At 43.5% G+C, this 23,233-nt stretch overlaps 1 protein-coding gene across 6 annotated transcripts in view; it reads left to right on the top strand.

Moving 5' to 3' along the window:
- Positions 1–19,965, top strand: part of FGFR2 (fibroblast growth factor receptor 2) — an 81,296-nt gene extending 61,331 nt beyond the window's left edge. For 3 of the 6 annotated variants that reach the window (XM_088450505.1, XM_088450502.1, XM_088450500.1), the window contains 11 exons: positions 1,041–1,188; positions 7,847–8,053; positions 11,741–11,891; positions 12,280–12,401; positions 13,884–13,994; positions 14,386–14,576; positions 15,842–15,964; positions 16,473–16,543; positions 17,163–17,300; positions 18,448–18,553; positions 18,701–19,965. In XM_088450505.1, coding sequence (XP_088306631.1) covers positions 1,041–1,188; positions 7,847–8,053; positions 11,741–11,891; positions 12,280–12,401; positions 13,884–13,994; positions 14,386–14,576; positions 15,842–15,964; positions 16,473–16,543; positions 17,163–17,300; positions 18,448–18,553; positions 18,701–18,868 — 1,536 coding nt within the window. In that variant the 3' untranslated portion in view covers positions 18,869–19,965. Of the gene's footprint in view, positions 1–1,040; positions 1,189–2,069; positions 2,215–7,846; positions 8,054–11,739; positions 11,892–12,279; positions 12,402–13,883; positions 13,995–14,385; positions 14,577–15,841; positions 15,965–16,472; positions 16,544–17,162; positions 17,301–18,447; positions 18,554–18,700 lie in introns of all 6 variants that reach the window. The other 3 variants (XM_088450504.1, XM_088450501.1, XM_088450503.1) reach the window with 3 other exon arrangements.
- The last annotated feature ends 3,268 nt before the right edge of the window (positions 19,966–23,233 follow it).

The following is a 23,233-nucleotide window of genomic DNA, read 5'->3' as shown; positions in this document are numbered from 1 at the left end:
CTCCGTGAGGGGCCGATGTTACTCGATGTTCCCGATGTATACGCAGGACTGCAATGTATTACGGATGTGAGATAGCGGTAGTGGGCGTTGCTATACTGGCTGTGCTACTGCTTTACGATTGCAGTCATTAGCATATTTTTGCAGCAGACCTGTGTGTAATCGTAGCTGCGAACTCAATACCAATCCTTAAAAACAAAAAAATAGGGGACCTAAGCGCTCCAGATCCTAGAAACAACAAAAGGATATATCTTGTCACTGCTCGGGAGGACACCTCTTCAGTCCTTATGGTATCTATGTGGATAGCGCATACTTGCCTACCCTCCCGATTTGGTCGGGAGTCTCCCGAAAACCGTGTGCCGCTCCCGGCCTCCCGGAAAGGTAGGCAAGCCTCCCGGTCCCCGGCGATCTATCTGCCCCCCCTGCGAATACAGTATAATCCCCGGCAGCGGCTGAATCGCGTCATCGTGGCCCCGCCCCCTGCTTCACAATGCCATTTATCTCGGCATTGTGAAGAGGGGGCGGGGCCACGATGACGCGATCGAAGTGTCACGCCCATGCCCCCATTGTCGAGTCATTCTCTGGGCCACGCCCCCTTTTGATATGGCAATCCCCTCTGCTGAGGACGCCAGACAGCTCCCTCCCGGAAGGAGGGAGCTAGAAGTCGACAAGTGTGGGATAGCGATCCTTGCTGAATCAGGGCCTAAGTACGCTATTAGCGAATTAAGACACAATATTCAGGAAAGTGCGCAATCTGGTTAAAAATGCAAAAGGCAGAGGTCCAATATGCATCAGGATACGCATTGGGATTTGCATTGGGATACACATTGGGATATGCGAATTTTCATGCGACCTAATATGCAAAGTTTGGGAAAAAGTCCTCAAGCTCGAGAATCTCTACCCGAGGTGGAGCATCGAAGTCATGCCGGGTATCTCGCACCATAGGTTTATGAGGACACATCTGTAGCGAGAGTCGTACCGCACCCCTCAGACAGCAGTGACAGCTCTATGTTTTTCTCCCTGTGTCGCCTGCCTGTTTTTAGCACTCGGGAATAAACAGTTCCAGTGCTGAGGTGCTGAATCTGCACAATGTGACAGAAGCAGACGCCGGCGAATATATTTGTACGGTCTCCAATTATATTGGAGAGGCCAACAAGTCAGCCTGGCTCACGGTGGTGAAGCAAGAACCAGGTAACGTCTCCTAACGCCGCACACAGGCTGCAAATGTGCTCTTTGTGCTTCTGGCGAAGGTGGCGTTGTCAATCAATCTGGAGATGGTGTTTTGCCGCGCTTTATGCGGCCATGGAAAAATACCCACACTGTGACAGGATTTCACTAAGTGACGCTCCCTCCTCTACTATTATTTTTCCTTATTATTTTTACTCTTTCTCTCTCCAATCCTTCAGCTAAGCCATTTCCGCCCCTCATTTCCTTTTTCTCTTAACTACTTTCCCCCGTTATCTACACACATTTGGGGCAGACATTATGCTGGCTGAGCCAATATTCATGAGAATGTAAAAATCCATCAGGATGCATTCCCATGAATCCCTACATAATGTCTGCTTTTGCTATGTGTAGGAATGGTCATTCATAGATTATCTCTCCTTCTCTGTCCCTTATGCTAGTGAGCAGAACATCCACTTTATCCAGAACATTCAAGGAATGGAGGAATAAGCGATTGTTTCTGGATTATACCAATCAGCATTTTGGTATAATTTAGCAATGAACCGAGTTTCCTATCGGATAAGTGTAAAATAACAAACTCCTTTTTCTTTTTATTTGACCTTGTACCAAGAGGTGAAATCCGTACTTGTGGGTCTCATTTTTCCATGTCCTTTGATTGCATGCATAAATGGTGGTTATTCCTGGTGACGGGTCATGTGCATTAATCTGCACACTCTATCAATTCTTTGGTGTATTGGGTCTTTTGGAGAAGGAGTCTGTGGGAAGCAACGGAGATCCCGAGAGTTCCATGCGCCTCTCCAAGGCTTGAGACCTCTCCGGAAGCCGCTCCACTTGTGTCCTTTTCTCATCGGGTGTTGCTTTTCTTTATTGCCATCCTTCTCTTCTAGGCTGCCGGTGTTAACATTACAGATGAAGAGATAGAAGTCTTGTATGTCAGGAATGTATCTTTTGAGGATGCTGGGGAATATACTTGTATAGCTGGAAATTCCATTGGTATTTCTCAACATTCTGCCTGGTTGACGGTTCTGCCAGGTATTATTATCCTGTCTTGGGTCTCTGTCCTTACCTCCTTCTATTGCCAAGGTAAACCATGAATACTCTGCTCCTGTGTAGAGAGGCTACAGCTCCGTTTCCTCCTTTTGGTTCTACACTTTTAGAAAGGACATTAAGAAGCCAATTGCAAGTGACACCTGGTAATCTTATGCCAGTTATATTTAGTTTTCTTTTTGTCAAATTCTGCAGGAGAACATTTTTAGTTTTTATTTTTTTTGGAGCAGCGTAACAGTGTTTATCTCGGCATTATTCTGTTTCCTAGTTCCCTGATTGCATAGCATGACTTCTTTATGCAGTCAGGGGAGGATGTTTTATCCTCCCTGCTTTAACCCCTTTTCTGCTGCTAAAACAAAGGGTTAAATCATGCTGGACAGAACATCTGTTGTGTGCAAGTCTCTTCGGTCCCCCTCCTTGCTCTCTCTGGACTCTTTCAATCAATTTTTCTTTTTCTTTTCCTGCTGTTATAATGCTTTGCGGGACAGACAGCTACTTGCAATAGTAAGGTAATGTCACTCCTAATAACAATAGCTACCTGCTATTCCGCGTGACTACAGAAGTGTGTCTGATGTATGAATGGATTGTAGATATGAGCTATGTATGTGAAGCATGTGTCTCATTAGTAATGATTTTTTTATTATTATTATTTATGGGTAACCCTTAAAGGGTGAACATTTATATATTTAGCCATGTACAAAGATAGATACATTTATAATCTAATTTAATTCCACATATAAGATGTAAACAAATTTGCCGCTTTTCACCAGTTGTTGAATGACAACTCCCAGTAAGTTACTTTTTATATATTGCACAAATAACAACTGGAGGCCTAATTGTACTGTACTTGTTTGCATCAAGACTGTATACTTTTACCTTTCCAATTAAGTCTTTCATTGGTACAATGGTATGATGACTTACACTCTTTGCCTAAACATACCAGGAAGCACACTTGGATTTGTTCTTGCAAGCTTACTCATAAACTGTTATCAAATCAGGTAATTATGGTTGTGAGTCATTACTTTGCCTTGCCTGTTGGACGGTGGCTTTCAGACAGCCATTGCTCCATCTCTACATTCCAGGATGGGGAGATCAGGGGTTTATGCTGTGTATGCAGTACTCCTGGTCTACAAAGTGCAGGTAATGTACGAGGGACCCGACATAAAATTGTCCTAATAGTATTAAGTAGGGATGAGCGGGTTCGGTTCCCTGAGAACCGAACCCACCCGAACTTCGGGGATCCGGGGCGATCCGAGCCCAAGCTCGGATCTCCCTGTCTGCCCCGGATCCCTCTCCCGAGGCAAAACCTCGAGATCTGCTGTCGGATCTCGAGGTTTTGCCTCGAGCGGCCATTTAAAAAAAAATGCCTTTGCCTTTAATGGGCAAAGTGCTGATTGGCTGACAGAGCCGTCTGTCACGGCTCTCAGCCAATCAGCATTATGGTGCTCATTTGCATGTAGCACGGACTCGTGAGATCCGTGCTACATGCATCTGTGTGATTGACAGTGACACAGAGCACAGATGGGTCAGTGAGACCCGTCTGTGCTGCTGTGTATTTCAATGACACAGATGCACGCACGGACCAGGAGATCCGTGCTACTTGCATCTGTGTCATTGACACAGAGCACTAACGGGTCCGTGAGACCCGTCTGTGCTGCTGTGGTAAATAAAAAAAAAAAAACCTGTGTAAAAAGAGAAAAAAATGGCGTGCCCCCCCCCCAAAAAAAGAGCAACCAGCCCCGGGCATTAGTGACCCAGTGCTGGGTGTGCTTAAATACAGGGGACAAACGACATAGGGGTCCCCTGTACTTAAACACAACCAGCACCGGGCTAGTCAGAACCAGAGCTGGTTGCCAAAATACGGGGGACAAACGACGTAGGGGTCCCCCGTATTCTGCGCAACCAGCTCTGGGCTCTGATCCGGTCCTGGTTCTGGAAATACAGGGGAAAAAAATGAGTAGGGTTCCCCTGTATGTTCCAGAACCAGCACTGGACTTTTTCTAGCGGGGGGCTGATGCCACAGCCAGGGGAGCCCTTTCACCGGGCCCCCCAGCCGCAGCATCAGCCCTGACCGCTAGTCAGCCCAGGCCGGGGATCCCTGGAGAGCTGGGGACCCCCCCAATAAAGGGGTCACCCTCTCCAGGGCACCCCAGGCCCAGGCTGATAGCCCGGGGCTATCCCCGCCACCCCTGGTGGCGGTGGGTGGCGGGTTGATTGTGTGGTGTGGTGTAAGTAAAGAATATCAAACATTGTCTTTACAAGTAGAACTGCAAGTCCCAGCAAGCCTGCCCCGCATGCTGGTACTTGGAGAACCACAAGTACCAGCATGCAGGGCATTAAGGGCCCACTAGTACCTGTAGTTCACCTGTAAAAAAATGTTTAAAAAAAACACAGGACACACACACCGTGACAGTATAAGTTTATTAAACATACATACACACACACACACACACACACACATGTACACATACTCACCTATGTAACCCTGTAGCATCGGTCCACTTGTCCGGTAAAGTATCCATAGGGGACCTGTGAAAAAAAACATACTCACCATCTCCTATGCGAGGTTCTGTCCTCTTCGTTCCAAAGTAGGCATCCCCGGACTTGGCAAAAAAAAAAAAACGAAAACGCGATCCACGAACTTAGTACCGTTCTATAGAACGGTACTTCCCGAATGAGAGCTTAGCGGCGGGGTATCACCATGGAAACCCCGCTGCTAAGCGTTCATTGGCTGAGAGAGGCCATCTCCCGTCTCTCTCAGCCAATGAACGGCTCCCTCCATTGTAGTCAATGCTGGGAGCCGCAAGGTTATTAAAGTTTACCCTGCGGTTCCCACCATTGACTACAATGGAGGGAGCCGTTCATTGGCTGAGAGACGGGAGATGACCTCTCTCAGCCAATGAACGCTTAGCAGCGGGGTTTCCATGGTGATACCCCGCCGCTAAGCTCTCATTCGGGAAGTACCGTTCTATAGAACGGTACTAAGTTCGTGGATCGCGTTTTCGTTTTTTTTTTTTGCCAAGTCCGGGGATGCCTACTTTGGAACGAAGAGGACAGAACCTCGCATAGGAGATGGTGAGTATGTTTTTTTTCACAGGTCCCCTAGGGATACTTTACCGGACAAGTGGACCGATGCTACAGGTTACATAGGTGAGTATGTGTACATGTGTGTGTGTGTATGTATGTTTAATAAACTTATACTGTCACGGTGTGTGTGTCCTGTGTTTTTTTAAACATTTTTTTTACAGGTGAACTTACAGGTACTAGTGGGCCCTTAATGCCCTGCATGCTGGTACTTGTGGTTCTCCAAGTACCAGCATGCGGGGCAGGCTAGCTGGGACTTGCAGTTCTACTTGTAAAGACAATGTTTGATATTCTTTATTTACACCACACCACACAATCAACCCGCCACCCACCGCCACCAGGGGTGGCGGGGATAGCCCCGGGCTATCAGCCTGGGCCTGGGGTGCCCTGGAGAGGGTGACCCCTTTATTGGGGGGGTCCCCAGCTCTCCAGGGATCCCCGGCCTGGGCTGACTAGCGGTCAGGGTTGATGCTGCGGCTGGGGGGCCCGGTGAAAGGGCTCCCCTGGCTGTGGCATCAGCCCCCCGCTAGAAAAAGTCCAGTGCTGGTTCTGGAACATACAGGGGAACCCTACTCATTTTTTGTCCCCTATATTTCCAGAACCAGGACCGGATCAGAGCCCAGAGCTGGTTGCGCAGAATACAGGGGACCCCTACGTCGTTTGTCCCCCGTATTTTGGCAACCAGCGCTGGTTCTGACTAGCCCGGTGCTGGTTGTGCTTAAGTACAGGGGACCCCTACGTCGTTTGTCCCCTGTATTTAAGCACACCCAGCACTGGGTTACTAATGCCCGGGGCTGGTTGCTCTTTTTTGGGGGGGTGCACGCCATTTTTTTCTTTTTTTACACAGGTTTTTTTTTTTTTTTTTACCACAGCAGCACAGACGGGTCTCACGGACCTGTCATTGCTCTGTGCCAATCACACAGATGCATGTAGCACGGATCTCCCGGGTTCGTGCTACATGCAAATGGGCACCATAACGCTGATTGGCTTCCTGTCTGCCACTGCAGTGCCACTCCTAGATGGGCCACGTGTTTGTGCCGCCCCCTTGTGTCGCTTAGCATAGTCATCCAGCTTCCTCGGTACAACCTTTTGGCCTAAAAACAATATTGTGAGGTGTTCAGAATAGAGTGGAAATGAGTGGAAATTAATGTTATTGGGGTTATTAATAGCGTAGGAACAAAAAAAGGCCCATTTATGTGATTTTAGCGTTTTTTTTTTATTTTTTAAGAAAAAATCCAGATCCAAAACACAAAACCCAGAACCCAAAACACGGAAGGGTGGTTTTGGCAAAACCAATCCAGATCCAAAACACGAAGAAAGATCCAGATCCAAAACCAAAACACAAAACACGAAAAGTGTCCGGTGCACACCCCTAGTATTAAGTGACTGTATGCCCACTCCACATTTGTATAACTTTATCCATATGCCCAGGCTGCAACAAGAACAATGAGTGAATTGTTCTCACTCAATAAAGAGTTTAATCCAAACCTTGGAGTAGGGGGTCTAGTCAGAGAGGTAACGTGTTTGGGGATGTAGGTGTGGAACGAGTGTGTGCACTTGGTTTTATTTATTTGTGCAGTGTAATTCCTAATCCAACAAATCAGAGGGCCACAGACACACACATCTATGAATGGTAAGAAGCTGTATTTTAAGAGTATTGTACAAATTACAGATTATCTTCCTCCAATGCATCACCCAAGATCAGTTAACTGCTACACTATTGTATATGCCATACTTAGGATTTTTTTATTTTTTTTATTTCAATTTCTTGTCCAGAATGCTTTCCTCCTTATGGGGCAGATGTACTAAGCTCTGGAAAGTTAAAAATTGGAGTGTGATAAACGACCAGCCAATCAGCTCCTATCTGTCATTTTCAAACACAGTCTGTAACATGACAGTTAGGAGCTGAGTGGCTGGTAGTTTATCACTTCCCAGAGCTTAGTACATCTCCCTGGCTCTAAGTGATGATTATTGCACCTTTTGCTAAAATAAAATGAGAAGCTTTGTTTGGGATGAGCTATAATAATTATAAAGGGCAACAGAACATGCTGGCGATTATATAAATGTATGTTAATTAAATATGCTTATATGACTTTGCACTTACCATTCCATATATAAACTTACAATTTTTTTTAGGTCAAAATCCACTTGGGGAACTGCAGCAGTTTCACAGCTGCATACTCATTTATTATTCCAGTCCCATGGATGTTCCTCTTGCTATAATGACGCAGTATAATCTGTAATGACAGAAGCCAGCTATTAAACACATACAATTCTCTCATTAGTTAGGTTGCACTCTGAATATATACTCTGTAGGCCAGTTGAAGGAATACACTTAAATGGCTTTGAGGCATGCTTGTTGTGTGTATGTGTGCAAGGATGTATATGTGAGTGGAGTACAGCTGTGTGTATTTTAGCGTTCTGTATAATTGTACATACATAAGACGAACACCACCACTGACACAACCCCCTCCCCAACACACACACTTTTGCATGAGCCATAACTCTGCTCTCCACTGTTGATCATTTTCAGGTACAGAGGCCCCCGTGGAGGAAAATATTTTGCCTTACTACACAGAAATTGGTATATACATTGGCGGAGCCTTTTTTATCGTCTGCTTTATCGCGATTTGCATTGTGTACCATCTCCGCAATGGAGCAAAGAAGAAGAAGACATTAATTGGGCCACCGGTAGTCCACAAGCTCAGCAAACGAATTCCTCTACACCGCCAGGTAACAGAAAGTAGATAAAGAGTTCAAAAAAACTTTTTGCGCCGACCAACAGCCGCCATGTGCACTAGATTTCCGGAGCTGTGCTGTAGTGTAAGAGTAGCCAGGACAAATTTAAAAAAAAAAATACTATTTGCTATTACATTAGAAGAAAGTGATGCTTTTATTGAATATAATGTTACAAACCATATAATATACTTTAAATAATTGAGGTGTGTTTGTTGGAAAACCTATTGAGCTTTCCAGTTGTCACCTTTTGCTGAGAATTGCCATCTTTTAAAGTTGTTTAGAAAGTGGTGCTTCTCTTTCTGCCATTATCCCAAGGCAATGCAGAATGCAGAAACTGCAAGCCTATACCCCTTCCACAACGAGCGGAGAACCCGGGTTATTGCCGGGGCAAGCCTGCGTGACCTGGCTTGGTATGAAAGGGTCGATCCAGGTTGTGCATCCCAAATCGGCTACCCAGGTCACGAGCAGGGTTATTCCCATGTCCGACCCGGGCAGCGGACGGTGTGAAAAGTATGACCCAGGTCGATGCCTTTATGGTTGCTGATTGGCCGGCTTAGGAGCGCTTGGAGATGACATTATCTCTAAGCATGTGCGAATGGTGACAACACGGGAATAACACGGGTCCAACGGGCATTCTGAGCGGGCCAAGTCAGCCCATGTAGGTTTGAAGAGGGATTTCTGACATTGAATATTTTGTTCAGTATCAGCAGCCTTTAAGTCCTGGTTTAAGTGCTGGAGGAGAATGTGAAAATGCCATCAAACTTTTTAAGAATGCTATGAAAAGTTGGGGAAATGCTGTACCTGTGCCTGGACATTTTAACATTTTATGTTTTATATGTTTAAAGAAGAAAAAAAATCAGTTAGGCATTATCGTCATTCTTTGCCTTTGTGGTACATGTGTGGCCATCATTGTTGTTCCAGTGTTGTTATTATAGATCAGGTAAAAACTTGCACTTTTGTAGAACAACTGCAAATAATGTACTACTTTGTAAAGCTGGGTACACGCTATACGATGCAACAAACGATGCAACGGTCGTCCCAATGTCGCCAAATCCCGGAACAGACAATTTTTAGAGCATACACACTGTGCAGTCTTGCGAACAACAGCACAATATATCATATCTGTGGATTGTATCTAATTACTCTTTTCTTCTGTGCACTATGCCAGAGGTTCCAAAACTCGACCATTACAGACCAGGTTTTAAGGATATCCATGCTTGAGTCCAGATGGTTAAATAAAATTCACTGAAGTACTAATTAAGTCACCTGTGCTCAATCATGGTTATCCTTAAAACGTGGACTGTTGGCAGAGTTTGGGAACCTCTGGACTATGCAATCATCATGTAAATTACTGACGACCGTTCAGGTGACTTCTTCAGAGGAAAGATTGGACCAATATATTGTGTGGTCGTGCCACTGTGCATACACACTACACAATGTGCAGAACAGCAGATGGGACAATGCAATGAACAACAGCAGTGGATGATGGATTGGGGATACACACAATACAATGTGTACGATAAATCGTTCCGATCCACATCGTAAAGATCTATTGGACGACAGATCGTATAGTATGTGCAAAGCTTAAGTATTCTACTTGTGGAAATTTGATTTTGGGTAAAGTACAGACTTAAGGTGCCCACACATATAGCGATCTGCACACGATCAGCCGATGTGTATGATTTGTGTACGATTTCCCTTGAAACTCTCCCCGGCAGCTCTGCACACGATCTGCACACAATTTGGTGTCCAATCTTCAAACGATCTCTCCTGCATCCAGACTTTCACAGTGCATCGTGTCCTATATTGTCAGATCTGCCCTACTGCACGGCAGATCTGAAGATGCGATGTGCGACCATCGTGATTGAGTGGTGACTCACGATTTACTGAGGATTTGGCCATATTTTACACGATCTGTCGTTTCAATGTGTCAAAATCGGCCAGATCGGGTAAAATATCGCTATGGGATGCTGGCTGTCAGTGTACTGACAGCCGGCATCCCATCCATCAGTATTTCATACCGATTCCATTTGAAACAAGCCAGCTGGGTATAGATGCCACTTACTCATAAATTACCCATCAGATGAACAGGCTGAGCAGGAAGATAGAGTGCAGTGCTGTGTGGGGATTGTTGGACCTCATAGAGCAGGTCTAGCAGTATACTGTGGAAGTAAATGTTTTTGTACTCCTCACAAAACCATGTTAACTTTGGAGTTGTCCTTCTAATGACCATGGTTGCAGAAATTCCACAAGGCCAGTATTATACAAGGTTGGAAGATCTAATTCTCTACTACCCCCCTTTTACTGTTTTCTCAACACTATTGCCTGGACATTTGAATTCCTGGTCTTTCATAATGAGTGTGTCTTCAAAACTATATCCTTGTGTCCATTGAATGAAGCTTTTGATTGTTTCTCTATGTTGTATGTAAGTTACAAATGATCGAAAATTAGTATTTATAATCCAGTAGAATTACGGTAAAGTGATGTCCAATTGTCAGGATGTGTTTAGCACACGTGAGGGCTGATTTAGAGTTAGGAAGCATATATCCCACGTCTGGGCACAACATTTGCACCGGGAAATACCATTTTGTGCTGCAGAGTAGAGAATTATAAAAATCGGATTTAGATTTGTGAAGGGGGCGTGTAATAAATAGAGCTGACCAGCCGGATGTGGAAAACGTTTGCACGGTCCTTGCATTGCAACTCGGTTTGGTCAGCTGCAAATCACTCAACTAACTGTAAATCAGCCTCGTAGTGTCCTATGTCTGTAATTTTATTATTCTCATGTTCGGCAGTCCGATAATGCTGGTTAGGTGCAGTACCGTATGTCAGCAAATGATGGATCGCATACAACGTGTACAAATTTACACCCCCAACAGCCAAGTGTACGGAAAATTGTGTTCCAAGTACTGAGGAGCCATCTGGATTTCGGGGATGGAGATCCCACTTTCATCCTCTTTCATGCCATGTTCGGCTGTGCTCATCTGCCAGTCACCTCTTTTTAAATAGAATTTATACTTTCATGCACTTGATTACACCATTAATGTGACGTTGTCCTTATTGGATAACGTTGTTTGCTAAATTAGGACTTACACTGTAGATGGGGGACCATCTCGGCATGACTCTGGTTGGGTTATCACTGATGCACTGTTATTTTTAAAAGGACAGCAGTAACTGGTAACCCTAATATGGGCTGGAAGGACCACATGTAACACACACCAGTTTAGCCATGCTGGCAGTAATGAAATGACAAGATGCAGTGTGATAGCATGCCTGAAACCTGAACATGTTTGCTGATTATGAGAGTGTAGATAGGGACGGCAGACCCTACAGCTACTAGTGGCTAAAAGGATAAAAGGACAAAGTCCAGGAAAGCTATTCATTAGTGTGGATTGAAGCGGTCCATAGCTGAAAACAAGTTTTCTAAAAGGACAGGAGCTAGGAACAGTAACAGAGTCGTTGGACCTACAGGTGACAATAGATAAAATAAATTTTGATTAATTTTGCATCATGGATGGTCCATTTCCTGTTTATTTCTTGGTTGCAGTTAATACCTACATTATTATCTGGAGAGATACTTGCACTTGTGCAAACATGAAGTTATTTGGCGCATGGTGGGCTGGCTTTGTCATTTTCTTAGTGCTGCTGCTATTGGGCACATGTCACATGACCGCTTTGCTCTTGCAGGTGTCGGCTGATTCCAGCTCCTCTATGAACTCCACAACGCCATTGGTGAGGATCACTACCCGGCTCCTGTCCAGTGGCGACACTGTGCTGCTACCAAATGTGTCCGAGTATGAGCTGCCTCATGATCCTAAGTGGGAGTTCCCACGAGACAAGTATGTATTTATGCACAGTCCTCTATATCCGTTTCTTCTATGACTGGAAGTTTACTATGTCTTTTGGATTCTGGGCAAAAAAATATAAATGCATTACCAAGAGCTTATAAAGCGAGTGTATACTTTATTAAGCCTGACCATCTCGGCAGCCTCCCACTAAGCATGGGGACTCTAGTTAACTGGACACTTGCAGGCTCGCAATGAGCAGTCTCCATCTTGCAGTGAATATGGTAATCTTTATTTTAACAGTCAGGAAGTTGCATATTGAAGTAGCTGCATTTTATCCGGTTTGATTTTTATAGTTTGTGTGCATAATATTTACATTGTTTGAGTATCTCTTCCTAGTTACTGTTTATTGCTTGTTAATGACTTGTGCTCATGTCTTCAGGCTGACGCTGGGTAAACCCCTTGGCGAGGGCTGTTTTGGTCAAGTGGTTATGGCAGAGTCTTTTGGGATTGACAAAGACCGTCCCAAGGAGTCTGTGACCGTTGCAGTGAAGATGTTGAAAGGTATATTGGGAGGGGCATGGCTGTCTTTTCTCCCTTCCATGGGGGGACACTGGGTCACATACATACCTGACCTTGTAGATAAATTATGTATATACATACCTACATACAGTCATACATTATATATTTCTTTATTTTAATTTGCTCTCTCTTCCATAAATATATTCTCAGTCAGCAGATGCCAAAATTCCTCTCCTGCCTATACAATGCATGTCTAATTCCTTCTCTCTTCAGAGGTTTCCATCCACAATAACAGACATTTCATATAAACTATTCCAAGCTACAAAGGACCTCATCTTCCGACCACATTTATCAACATTCTACATAATGATTTCATTGTTTTCTGAAGATCATTGTTGGGCATTGTACTCCTATTCCGCACATTCACAGGATGCACCAATTGCCTGACCTCTTTGGCTATAACTGCAGTGTGTACAGAGCACTATACCTAGACATGATCCATAGAAAAGTCTCTTATATGGAAAATGTATTTGTATACAAATGTATAAATACAATTGCTAGTGTAAATGATAAGAATGTTAGACGTCACTGAGGGGTTCTGCGACCATATAAAGGCACGAGGCGGTTAGCATATTTATACAGGTTGCTGAAATCCAAGATGACTTCTAATATCCAGAATAATTTACAGTAGGGGTGTGCATGATTCCTTATAATACACAAGACTTTGTAATGAACACTGAGGGCAAAGACATCAGAATCCACCATTTGTGCACGTTTATATGTATGTCAACATCATTTATATTTCTAAAAGAATACACTCACATTTGTATGTATTTAAATACACACATACACATACATCTAGCCTCCTTGCCCGTTAAACAGCCTTTCTAGTGCGGGTGTATCTGCATGCAAAACGCTACGTTATAGTGTCAGTGGCTGTAACACTGTAACGTAGCATTTAGCATGCAGATACACCTGCAGTCACACACACAACATAGACATGCTACATATCATTTTACTCAGCAGAAGCTGCTTGTGCTATCTAGTAGCATCGTTGTGCTAATAAGACTCATTTGAAGGTAAAAAGATGCCCAAAAAGACGCTCGGTGCTACCGAGTCACACTGAGCTGCTGCGTTGTGTGGTTCGACTTGTAGTGCACGGAGGATAGATGTATGTGGGCACATCTGTATACACACAAACACACATGTCCAATATTTTTCTCTCTCTCTCCGTGTGTGTGTGTGTGGGTGTGTGTATGTGTATTTATATAATACACATCCTGATGAAATGATGTAGTTCATGAAACGTTGAACGCAAACCTGTGTGTGCCGAGTGTTTCTTTACGTCCTATTAAACATTGATGCAAAAACTCCTGGAGTGCCAATCGGTCTCTCCTATGGTGGAGTGCCAGCAAATATATATATAAAATTTATGTGTATATATATAACTGTAGCATTTATATGTTGTAAGGATAAGTAGGTTGTGGTTCCCTATGAGTCATGTTTGGGGTTCTCTCCGTACAGATGACGCCACGGAGAAAGACCTATCAGACCTGGCCTCAGAGATGGAGATGATGAAAATGATTGGAAAACATAAAAACATAATTAACTTGCTGGGTGCATGCACCCAAGGAGGTGAGTTGCTTAAACACCCTGAGATGATGCTCAGCAAGTCTCTAATTAAGCCACAAGTAATTACAAGACATGTGCAGGTCACCAGCTCGGAGAGAGTAAGTAATACCCTGCAGCACTCTATAGAGACAGAATGCAGCCTGTAATCGCTACTCTCTGTACATACACCTAGCATTCAGGGGCCTAATGGTGACTTCTGCAACCTTTCGGTTTTATCTCCATCCTGTTATTAGGACACAGTTTAGCGACTGTCTGTGTCATTTTAATGAACAAGTTTAGAGACTGTCTGTATGCTAACCATGCATTAGGAGTTTGTTTGTCAAGTCCATCATTGGGTGCCCTGCGCTCTGTTGTGTGTGAATTATTCTGGAGCAGCAGTGTTGTTTGTTTGCAGGTACTTTATACGTTATTGTAGAATATGCTGCTAAAGGGAATCTGCGGGAGTACCTGAGGGCCCGGCGCCCCATCGAGATGGAATACTCCTATGACATTAATAGGGTACCTGGAGAACAGATGACTTTCAAGGACTTGGTATCGTGTACTTATCAGCTGGCCAGGGGCATGGAGTACTTGGCATCGCAGAAGGTATAATAAGAGTGACTTGTACATGGGCGTTCTGCTTCACAGCTCAGGTCCATAATAGAGGACTGCTGGCAAAGTATGGTTATTACTCCTCATAATAATTGTAATCCGTTGCGTTGAGCAAACTACTCGTTTATACCTGTGCATTATCTTTAAAAGGAAAAACAAAAATAACCCCTAGGCTGTATAAAATAATTCTATACATGGCTCGTTATAGAAAATACCTCAGAATACCTACACAGAAATTCAGCTGACCTATATCATGTGAGGCCAAAGAGATGCTACTCTGCTATTTTCACATCCCCACCCTTCCCAATCTCTGATTAATCCCTTAAAGAGGCAGCCAGTAGATATCTCTGACCCCAGATACATTTTGGAAACCGTTTCGCTCAAAGTCAGAGTAAAATACAGCTTTTTTTCCCACCATAAAGCAGCAACAACATCTTACTAAATACAATTGAAAATGAATAATACAAGAAGTTAGAGGTCACATCTAAAGAAAGTCCATTTTAAGCTTCTAAAATCTGTATACTTTATTGTGTTGAATAAATTGACATTTAGGATTGGCTGTCCACATACACCAAGCCGCAATACGCCATGTGGTGCGAGTGAGTCGCACTGAGCAGGTGTAGCGTAGCGACCTTTTCTTTAAATTTGTGTCTTATTCGCACTTAAGGCACAGCGAAACGCCGCTTAATGTGTACCGCAGACGCCATGCTGTGTCTTTAACAGCACAGGAATTAGTTTCAAATATGTACAAGATGTACAGATGACGCACTTTGTATACAGATTTAGGGCCGTATTACTTAGCGGTGTCCAAAGGGTTCTGAAAGAAATCCCCATATTTTTAGCCAAAAATAGGGATTTTGCAGTTTTTTTCGCCTGGTCTGGGATGGAGAAAGCTTTTCTCCAGTTTTTTCCACCTGTTTTTGGCTAAAATTTTGCCTTTTTTTTGCGAAATGGGCGTTTTCGCCAATGGCAAAAAATATGGCAGTTTTCGCCGCTAATTGAATACGGCCCTTAGGCTCAGTCGCACACAAATGTACAGGTGTTACATATCAAATTAATCAGTGCAGTCTCATTAAGTGCCTTTGTCTCATCGGAATGCGACTTTCTGGCAAAAAGATGCTCAGCACAAGCAGAGTCGCACGGGACCTGGCGCGCTGAGAAAGACTGGCGCAATTGCGGCAATAGTGTATGAGAACACATCTGTATTGTCTAATTTTAGTTTTCTATGCACTAATTCTGTCCTGTATTTTCCATCTAAGTGTATCCACCGGGATCTCGCTGCTAGGAACGTGCTGGTCACTGAGAGCAATGTCATGAAGATTGCAGACTTTGGTCTGGCGAGAGATGTCAACAATATAGATTATTATAAAAAAACTACAAATGTAAGTCTTTTATTTTTTCTTTTAGTGGTTGTGTGAATGTCCCTTCTGTCCTTTTGGTGTTTGTGCCTTTTCATGGGCAGATATAGGTAGAGTAACCTGTGCTGTCTATCTGTGCACGATATTCGGTCATGGACAATAAAGATATAATATGACAGTAGTCCCAATAAAGGTGGCAGATGGGGCTATATTTTCTACTGATGAAAGTGTAGTTTATTTTATAGAATGGTGACAATTGGGTTACAATATAGGAACATTCAATCCAACAACCTTTAGATGGGAAGAGTTGATATTTTCCTGACCACTGTGTTGCCAAGCTATGATTTCATTATTCTGCAACTGGTCACTAGTTGAAGATCCTACAATTTACAACAATGTGCAAAACTACAAAGGGGAAACTGCTTTAATGTGGGTGGGAAGCTGCTGGTTGTAAATCATCCCTGTGTCTTTATCCCTTGTGATCTATCACTACTGTATTATAGCATCTTGTTCTTTCTGGGTTTTTTTCCAGGGCCGACTCCCTGTAAAGTGGATGGCTCCAGAAGCACTTTTTGACCGGGTTTACACGCATCAGAGTGATGTGTAAGTTATGGTTTACTTTACCTGTGCCCATTTGGTTGATGGGGTTATAGAACTCCTACACACAGACCCTTAAATAGTAACTTAATGCTGCACCTCATTCACCGGCCTCCTTGCCCCTTCAGAAGCTGCGAGACTACATGTTACATCACTTTTTGTGTAACACAGAGGGGGCGATTCAAGTTTCTCTTGCCAGCTATTTTTATTTTTTAAGACGCCCAACGGAGCAATTCAATTGTTGCTTCGTCAGGACGCGATAACCGCTGGCGCCGGTATTTCTTCTCGCATCCTCAGAAGGGTGTGAGCAGAAATGTGTGAGAAACACCCTGGTTAGGGCGCACTAACCGAAGTTAGCGCGCCCTAACCAGAACTTTGGACGAGTTTAGCCGTTTTACACAGCTAAACCTGGTCTCATAGAGGGCGATAATTAATGAGCGCCCAGAACAATTGAATTGCAACACTGGGCACTCATTAATTATCACGTCTTAAAAAACCATTGAATCGCCCCAGAGAACCAGTTACGGGTTTGGTATGTAGAATAGTTTAAGTCTTGAGCAATAAAGGTTACTGATCAGTATATTTATGTATTTATTGTTTTGTTCTCTTCCCCTGCTGCTTACAGCTGGTCGTTTGGTGTGTTAATGTGGGAAATTTTCACTCTGGGAGGTTCTCCGTACCCCGGCATCCCTGTTGAGGAACTTTTCAAACTGCTGAAAGAGGGTCATCGGATGGACAAGCCAGCCAACTGCACCAATGATCTGTAAGTACTTCATGTTCTAGCGAGAGAATGCTTGGTGATAAATGGCTTTTTGTATGGTCGCAGAGGGAAAGTACAGACAATTTCATGTTTCGTTGTGACTGAGGCTAATGTCCCTGCACTCTTAGTGGAAAATACGGTTCAATGCGTTGTGCCAATGCGAACTGCGCCATCCTTTTCTAATTGTCCTGCTCACCTCCATACGATGTGCGAGAATTTTAGGGATGCTGTTGGCCACATATCCTGATCGTTCTGAAGGCACTTTGCAGCAAACGTGCTGAATCGAGGGGGTCGCAGCCTGTTAAGCCCTGCTGATATGCAGTGTTTAATGTGATGTATGAGGCTTCATTGAGGTTTATTTCCTCTGACTGACGAGCAAAGAGTAAGCAAAGTCATAAAATAAGCTTCCTCGCCACCATAGCTGCAGAATACCTAATTGATAGCACCATATTGAAATAATTATCTTTTCCAGCGCATTATGAGTCCTCCGGTAATATAACCAATCTCATTGTTTTTTTTTTTTTATTATTATTATTATTAATGGTTTTATTCTCCCCAAATACATGGTTCCTGCATATACTGTGTAGACTATATCGTTGGACAACATAAATATATTCTAGGGGCAAAGTATCTTTATCAGAGTTGTGATTAGTTCTTCTCATACTTAAATTGACTACTGAATGGCACCCTAATAATAAACATTTCTATTACTATATTTATATATCATATATTCAGACCTCTACATCAAGACAATTTATGTTTTTTTTGTTAGTATTATGTTTTGCTGACATTTGTTACATCTTCTAGGGTCCAATTCTTTTTTGTGTTTTAATAGTGTATGCCCACTCTGTTTAAGAATCGTACCCGAGTTTCCCTTGTAGTTACTAAAACATTTCCCCATGTGGGAAGTATAAGTCTCTTCATGTTTCTTTGCCATCATCCTGAATAATGATGGTTGTTGAGCTCCTCCCTTTTACATATTCTCTCTGTCTTGTCTATGTAATATTACTGACCGTGGTTAGGCCATTTAATGGTTTCTGGTAGTATGTCACCATCCTTGGCACATGCGAATAATGTATTGATCTCCGAGAGTATAATGTGTCCTCCTGGAGTGTTTTTCCTGACCACGGTTTATTCTTTCTCTTTGCAGGTACATGATGATGAGAGACTGCTGGCATGCTATTCCCTCTCACAGGCCCACCTTCAAACAGCTGGTGGAAGACTTGGACCGAATCCTCACATTAACCACCAATGAGGTGAGAGAAGACAGAAGTTCCTCGCTGTCTATCAGAGTTTGCATGATCCATTCAAAATTCTGTATATGACTTTTACAACATTAATAAGTCTTGGAAATCTTGTAAATCCTATGGAATTCATTTCTCATTCTCCTGCCTCCTCCACAGGAATACCTCGACCTCAGCATTCCTCTGGAGCAGTATTCTCCAAGCTTCCCGGACTCCTCTTGTTCTGCATCATCATCCGGTGACGATTCTGTATTTTCCCCCGACCCCATGCCACATGAACCCTGTCTCCCCAAATTTCAACATGTAAATGGCAGCGTAAAAACATGAGGCACCTTGCGTTCTGCAGTCCACTTCTGAAGACTGCCAATGACACTGATACACCCTGCAGAACGCTGGGGAACGTGGACCTTTCCATGAAAGAGGACCCACAAGGTGGGAAGAGAACGCAGGGCAGACCCCATTGTACTTTCTCTTGTAATTACCTGCAATGTGGGCATCAAAGGGCAGGTGAAGGGCTCACCTGGCTAACACGTGCGGAGAGACAGCAGGAAGATGTGCCTGGTCAGTGAAAAGAGAATGTTGAGTGGCATTTTAGGCAAGGCAAAGTCCGCTACATGGTGTCTACAAAATGGTTTTCTATGGACTCAAGGCCAATACACGTCTTCTCTTGCCTTTCTTGTTAATTTTGTAATATTTTAAGAAATTATTATATTCCCGCACCCATGGCCCTTCGAACCTTCACTAGAGCACATATACAGCATTGTCGCTGTTGGATATAAATGTAAATATATTCAAAATGTATAAATATATATATTATATATTTACAATGAATTATTTTTTTGTATTGATTAAAAAAAAACTAATAAAAGAAAAAAAAAAAAGAGCAAAAATCCATTCTATGCTGGATAGGAGCATTTATTTTGGTCATGCTCTTGTCTAGCGGAGAATGGATGGACATGGTAGATCGCCTGGATTTTTAATTCCTTATCATTTTTGTAGCACTAAAACAAAATTACAGGATGTGGGACTTGCCAAATATCCTTTTGCGAGAAATGTTTTTTTTTTTTTTTTACTAATTAGTTTTAAGTGATCCAGAGATAACCTATTATGTCCTTTTGGTCCAGAGAAATCCACAGCACATTCCAGGGGTGGCTGGGCTTAAACGTATTAAAAAATTTTTTGTCCCAGTGGTGTAAACACAAAGCACCCAGAATGCTATAAGACATAAAGATTAAAGCTTATGAAGTCCTTATTGTAAAAAAGTTTATATGATATTTATGCTATAAACAGAAAGAAATGAATCTTTCTTCAAAAGAAAAAGTCTATTTGTTTCTTTTCAATGCAAATGAAATGTAACTTTTGTAAACTGGGGTGGGAAAAGGCCAAGGTTGAATTTGTAAATAAAAAAAGAAAATTGCTACTTATTTACTTATTTAGTCCTTCCTACACTTCTGCAGCTGGTCCATGATTGTAAATTACCGGATGCTGGGTTAGCGCACTGTGATATTACATCCATTCAATAAACAGTCCTGCGATGTTCGATGCAACAGAGAGATCTATTACACTAACATGATACATTGTTGTTAGTTTATTGACTGTGTAATAAGGCATTATTGTATCTGTATATGCAAATATCACTCATGATGTAGTGCCCTACAGAGCATTTAAAGATTTTTTAGCTAGTCTAGACCTCTTCCATTGGAGGGAGCCAGTGAACAATGGACCTCATTCAGAGGCGCTCGCAAAATGCGAGCGCTCGCTCTGAACGAGGGCGGCCGTATGTCTAAAATGAGCTGGTTGCCCGCTAAGCTGTGGGGTGACCAGACGAGACCCTTGTGGTAGGGCTCATCTACAGCAAGCCCCAGTGAGCTTTCGGCTCTACTAGAGCCGGAAGCTCACCACTGACATCACAGTTCCGTCAGGAACGCCTGCGTTTGTCAAGCCACCCCCCGCCCCGCCTACAAAGCGGTTCGAGCTGTCGATTACCATCGAGAGCCGCACCTTTGTAGTAAGCCCAGGAGCGAGAGAATTTCTCGCTCCGGGGCTTGCGCATGAGCAGTGCAGCCACTGCTCCTGCGCAGGGCCTCTACATCGACCCGCTTGTGAGCGCATCGGCGCTTGCCAACGGGTCTGAATGAGACCCTATGTGAGCAACTGAACTTCTAGGTTATAGGAACAGATGTTTTGAGCCTTCTAAAGAGTGGACAAAAGGTGCCCATAGTAACCGATAAGCTTTTTACCTATCATGTTATAGAATGTACTTGATATATGCTAGCTAGAAGCGGATTAGTTGCCACTGGGCAACTTATCAAGGTTTACTTACCAAGCATTGGTTACTGCATGATATTTAAAAGGGCAATGATTTTACGATCAGAACATGTCTAATAAAAGCATTGCCCTTATAAATTTTGGGCATAAACAAGATCGGAAGCGCCGGGTTTTAGAACATGACGCTAAGTAAATAAATCCCCATCACTTTTTAGACCACTTGATACATCTCCCCCCATGTATTTTGTACTGTAATTACCGTAATCGTGTGTATAACTGGAAGGTCAGAACATTACTTCATGTTTTTGATAATACAAATGTTCCAAAATGCTATAATATGGTATAGAGGGGTATAGAGGACCCCTAGAGGTGTGACCCATCTAACGCGCTTCAGTAGTTCTGTATAGAATCACAGCAGGAGAACTCCAGGGGTCTATGTACTAAGCCTTGGAGAGAGATACAGTGGACAGCGATAAAGTGACAGGAGCTGATTGATTGGTAATTTTCAATCACAGCCTGTAAAGGGACAGTTAGGAGCTGATTGGTTGGTAGTGGTAGTTTATAGAAGCACAGCAGTAGAACTATGTGGGTCTACGTATTTAGGGGTCTATTCATGAAGTTGCTCACAAAACTTATCACCATATATCGCATCACATCGATATAGATATAGTAGCCATTCATGTAGTGCAGTGGTGTCACAATTGCGGCCCTCCAACTGCAGTGGAACTACACATCCCAGCATGCACTGCCACAGTTTTGCTAATAGGGCATGCCAAAACTGGCAGAGCATGCTGGGATATGTAGTCCCACAGCAGCTGGATGGCCTCGAGTTTGACCCTGATATAGACATACCTCTCCGGCGTCTTCGTGCGGTATCCGGCCCCTACGCAGTGAGAATACAAACGTTTCGGGTGCCTGATATGTCTTTATTCTCACTGCGCCGGCATCTGATAGCAGCAGGTCAGGTCAGACCTGCTGCAATGGATGCTGGGTAACGGGGGGCGGTGCCGGGCAGACAGTAGGGAAGTATTCAACTTCCCTGCTCTGTTTGGTTCGCAGTACAGATTACGCCATCCTCAGATGGCAAATCTGTATGCAGCGGAGGTACAGAAAGCTGAGCTCTTCGTTCCTTTATGAATGGTATGGTGATGCGATTCATACACGAAGCGGAGGAGCCGCTGGAGAAGGAATACCCTTCTCCATGGTAACCCCTGTATGAATTGATGAAAGTGGAAAGCCCTGTTTCCAGCTAAACAGTGCTTTTCACTGTTCTATGAGTAGACCCCTAAGTCTTGGTGAAAGATGAAAGTGGACGGAGATAAAGTACCAACCAATCGGCTCTTAATTGTCAGTTTTCAAACGCAGCCTGTAAAGTGACAGTTAGGAGCTGATTGGTTGGTATTTTATCTCTCACAATTTTATCTCTCCAAGCTTTCATGAATACCCCCATAGCTTGTAAAGTGACAGCAGCTGATTGGTTGGTACTTTATCTCTCTCCAAGCTTTGATAAGTCTCTCATTGTGTTCAGCCAGTGTAGGAGTAACACACATTTCTCAGTTTGCAATGAATAGGCTTGGGGCACCCATGTTAGAGACCTTGTTATGGCCACCACTAATGTGGTCACAGCTAATGTATAAAGCATATTTATGTCCTGCTCTGAGCAGAGCATTTTAGACTGTAAGGCATGGATTTAGGACCACTTGGGCCTGGAGCTGAACATATTCAAGGGCCTTTTATGAGAAGCGCCTTCACACTGGAGCAAGAGTGGCCATTGCTGTGTGGGAATGGATAGCATAGCTGGAACCTGGAAGAGAAACTGAACAGAAAGGGAGAGAAATAGAGTTTAGGAAACAAATTGTTTTTACAACTAATCACCTCCTTGAAATCTAAGCAAGTAAAACACTTTAGGCCCCCTAACCTGCTCCAACATTAAATCAATGCAAATGTACTAAACCAGTGGTCTCCAACCTGTAGCTTGCGAGCTACCGGTAGTTAGTGGTCTTAATTTTGGTAGCTCACTTAGCTGCAGTACTACAGAGAAAACTAGGAGGAAGTGACCTCTGACTCGTGCTCCCCCGTGGTGTCAACATCATGGGTGGAGCCACAGGGAAGCATATCAGGTGATTGCCGCTGCTGTGCTTCCCTGTTGTTCCACCTACAGCAGAGCGAGAGACTCGCGCCCAGCCCTGCTGAAGAATCACACAGCAGCCCTGCCTATACAGTGTCTTTTGCTTCTCTACTGCACGTACCTCCTTGGAGCGGTAATTAACAGTGAAATGTGCAAGTGCTTAAATTTTATTTAAAAACAATATCACTGTAATAATTAAATGTATTATTGTTTTCTTTTAAACATTTTTTTTTTCCTTAAATGACCTTCAATTGTTCGGTTATTAGCCAGATTTATTTAATACAATTTTAGCAGCT

Source organism: Taudactylus pleione, unplaced genomic scaffold (assembly GCF_031769625.1).
Source record: "Taudactylus pleione unplaced genomic scaffold, aTauple2 ptg000518l, whole genome shotgun sequence".
Classification (NCBI taxonomy): Eukaryota; Metazoa; Chordata; class Amphibia; order Anura; family Myobatrachidae; genus Taudactylus; species Taudactylus pleione.
Note: the sequence above shows the minus strand (reverse complement) of the source record. Positions and strands in the feature narration are given on the sequence as shown.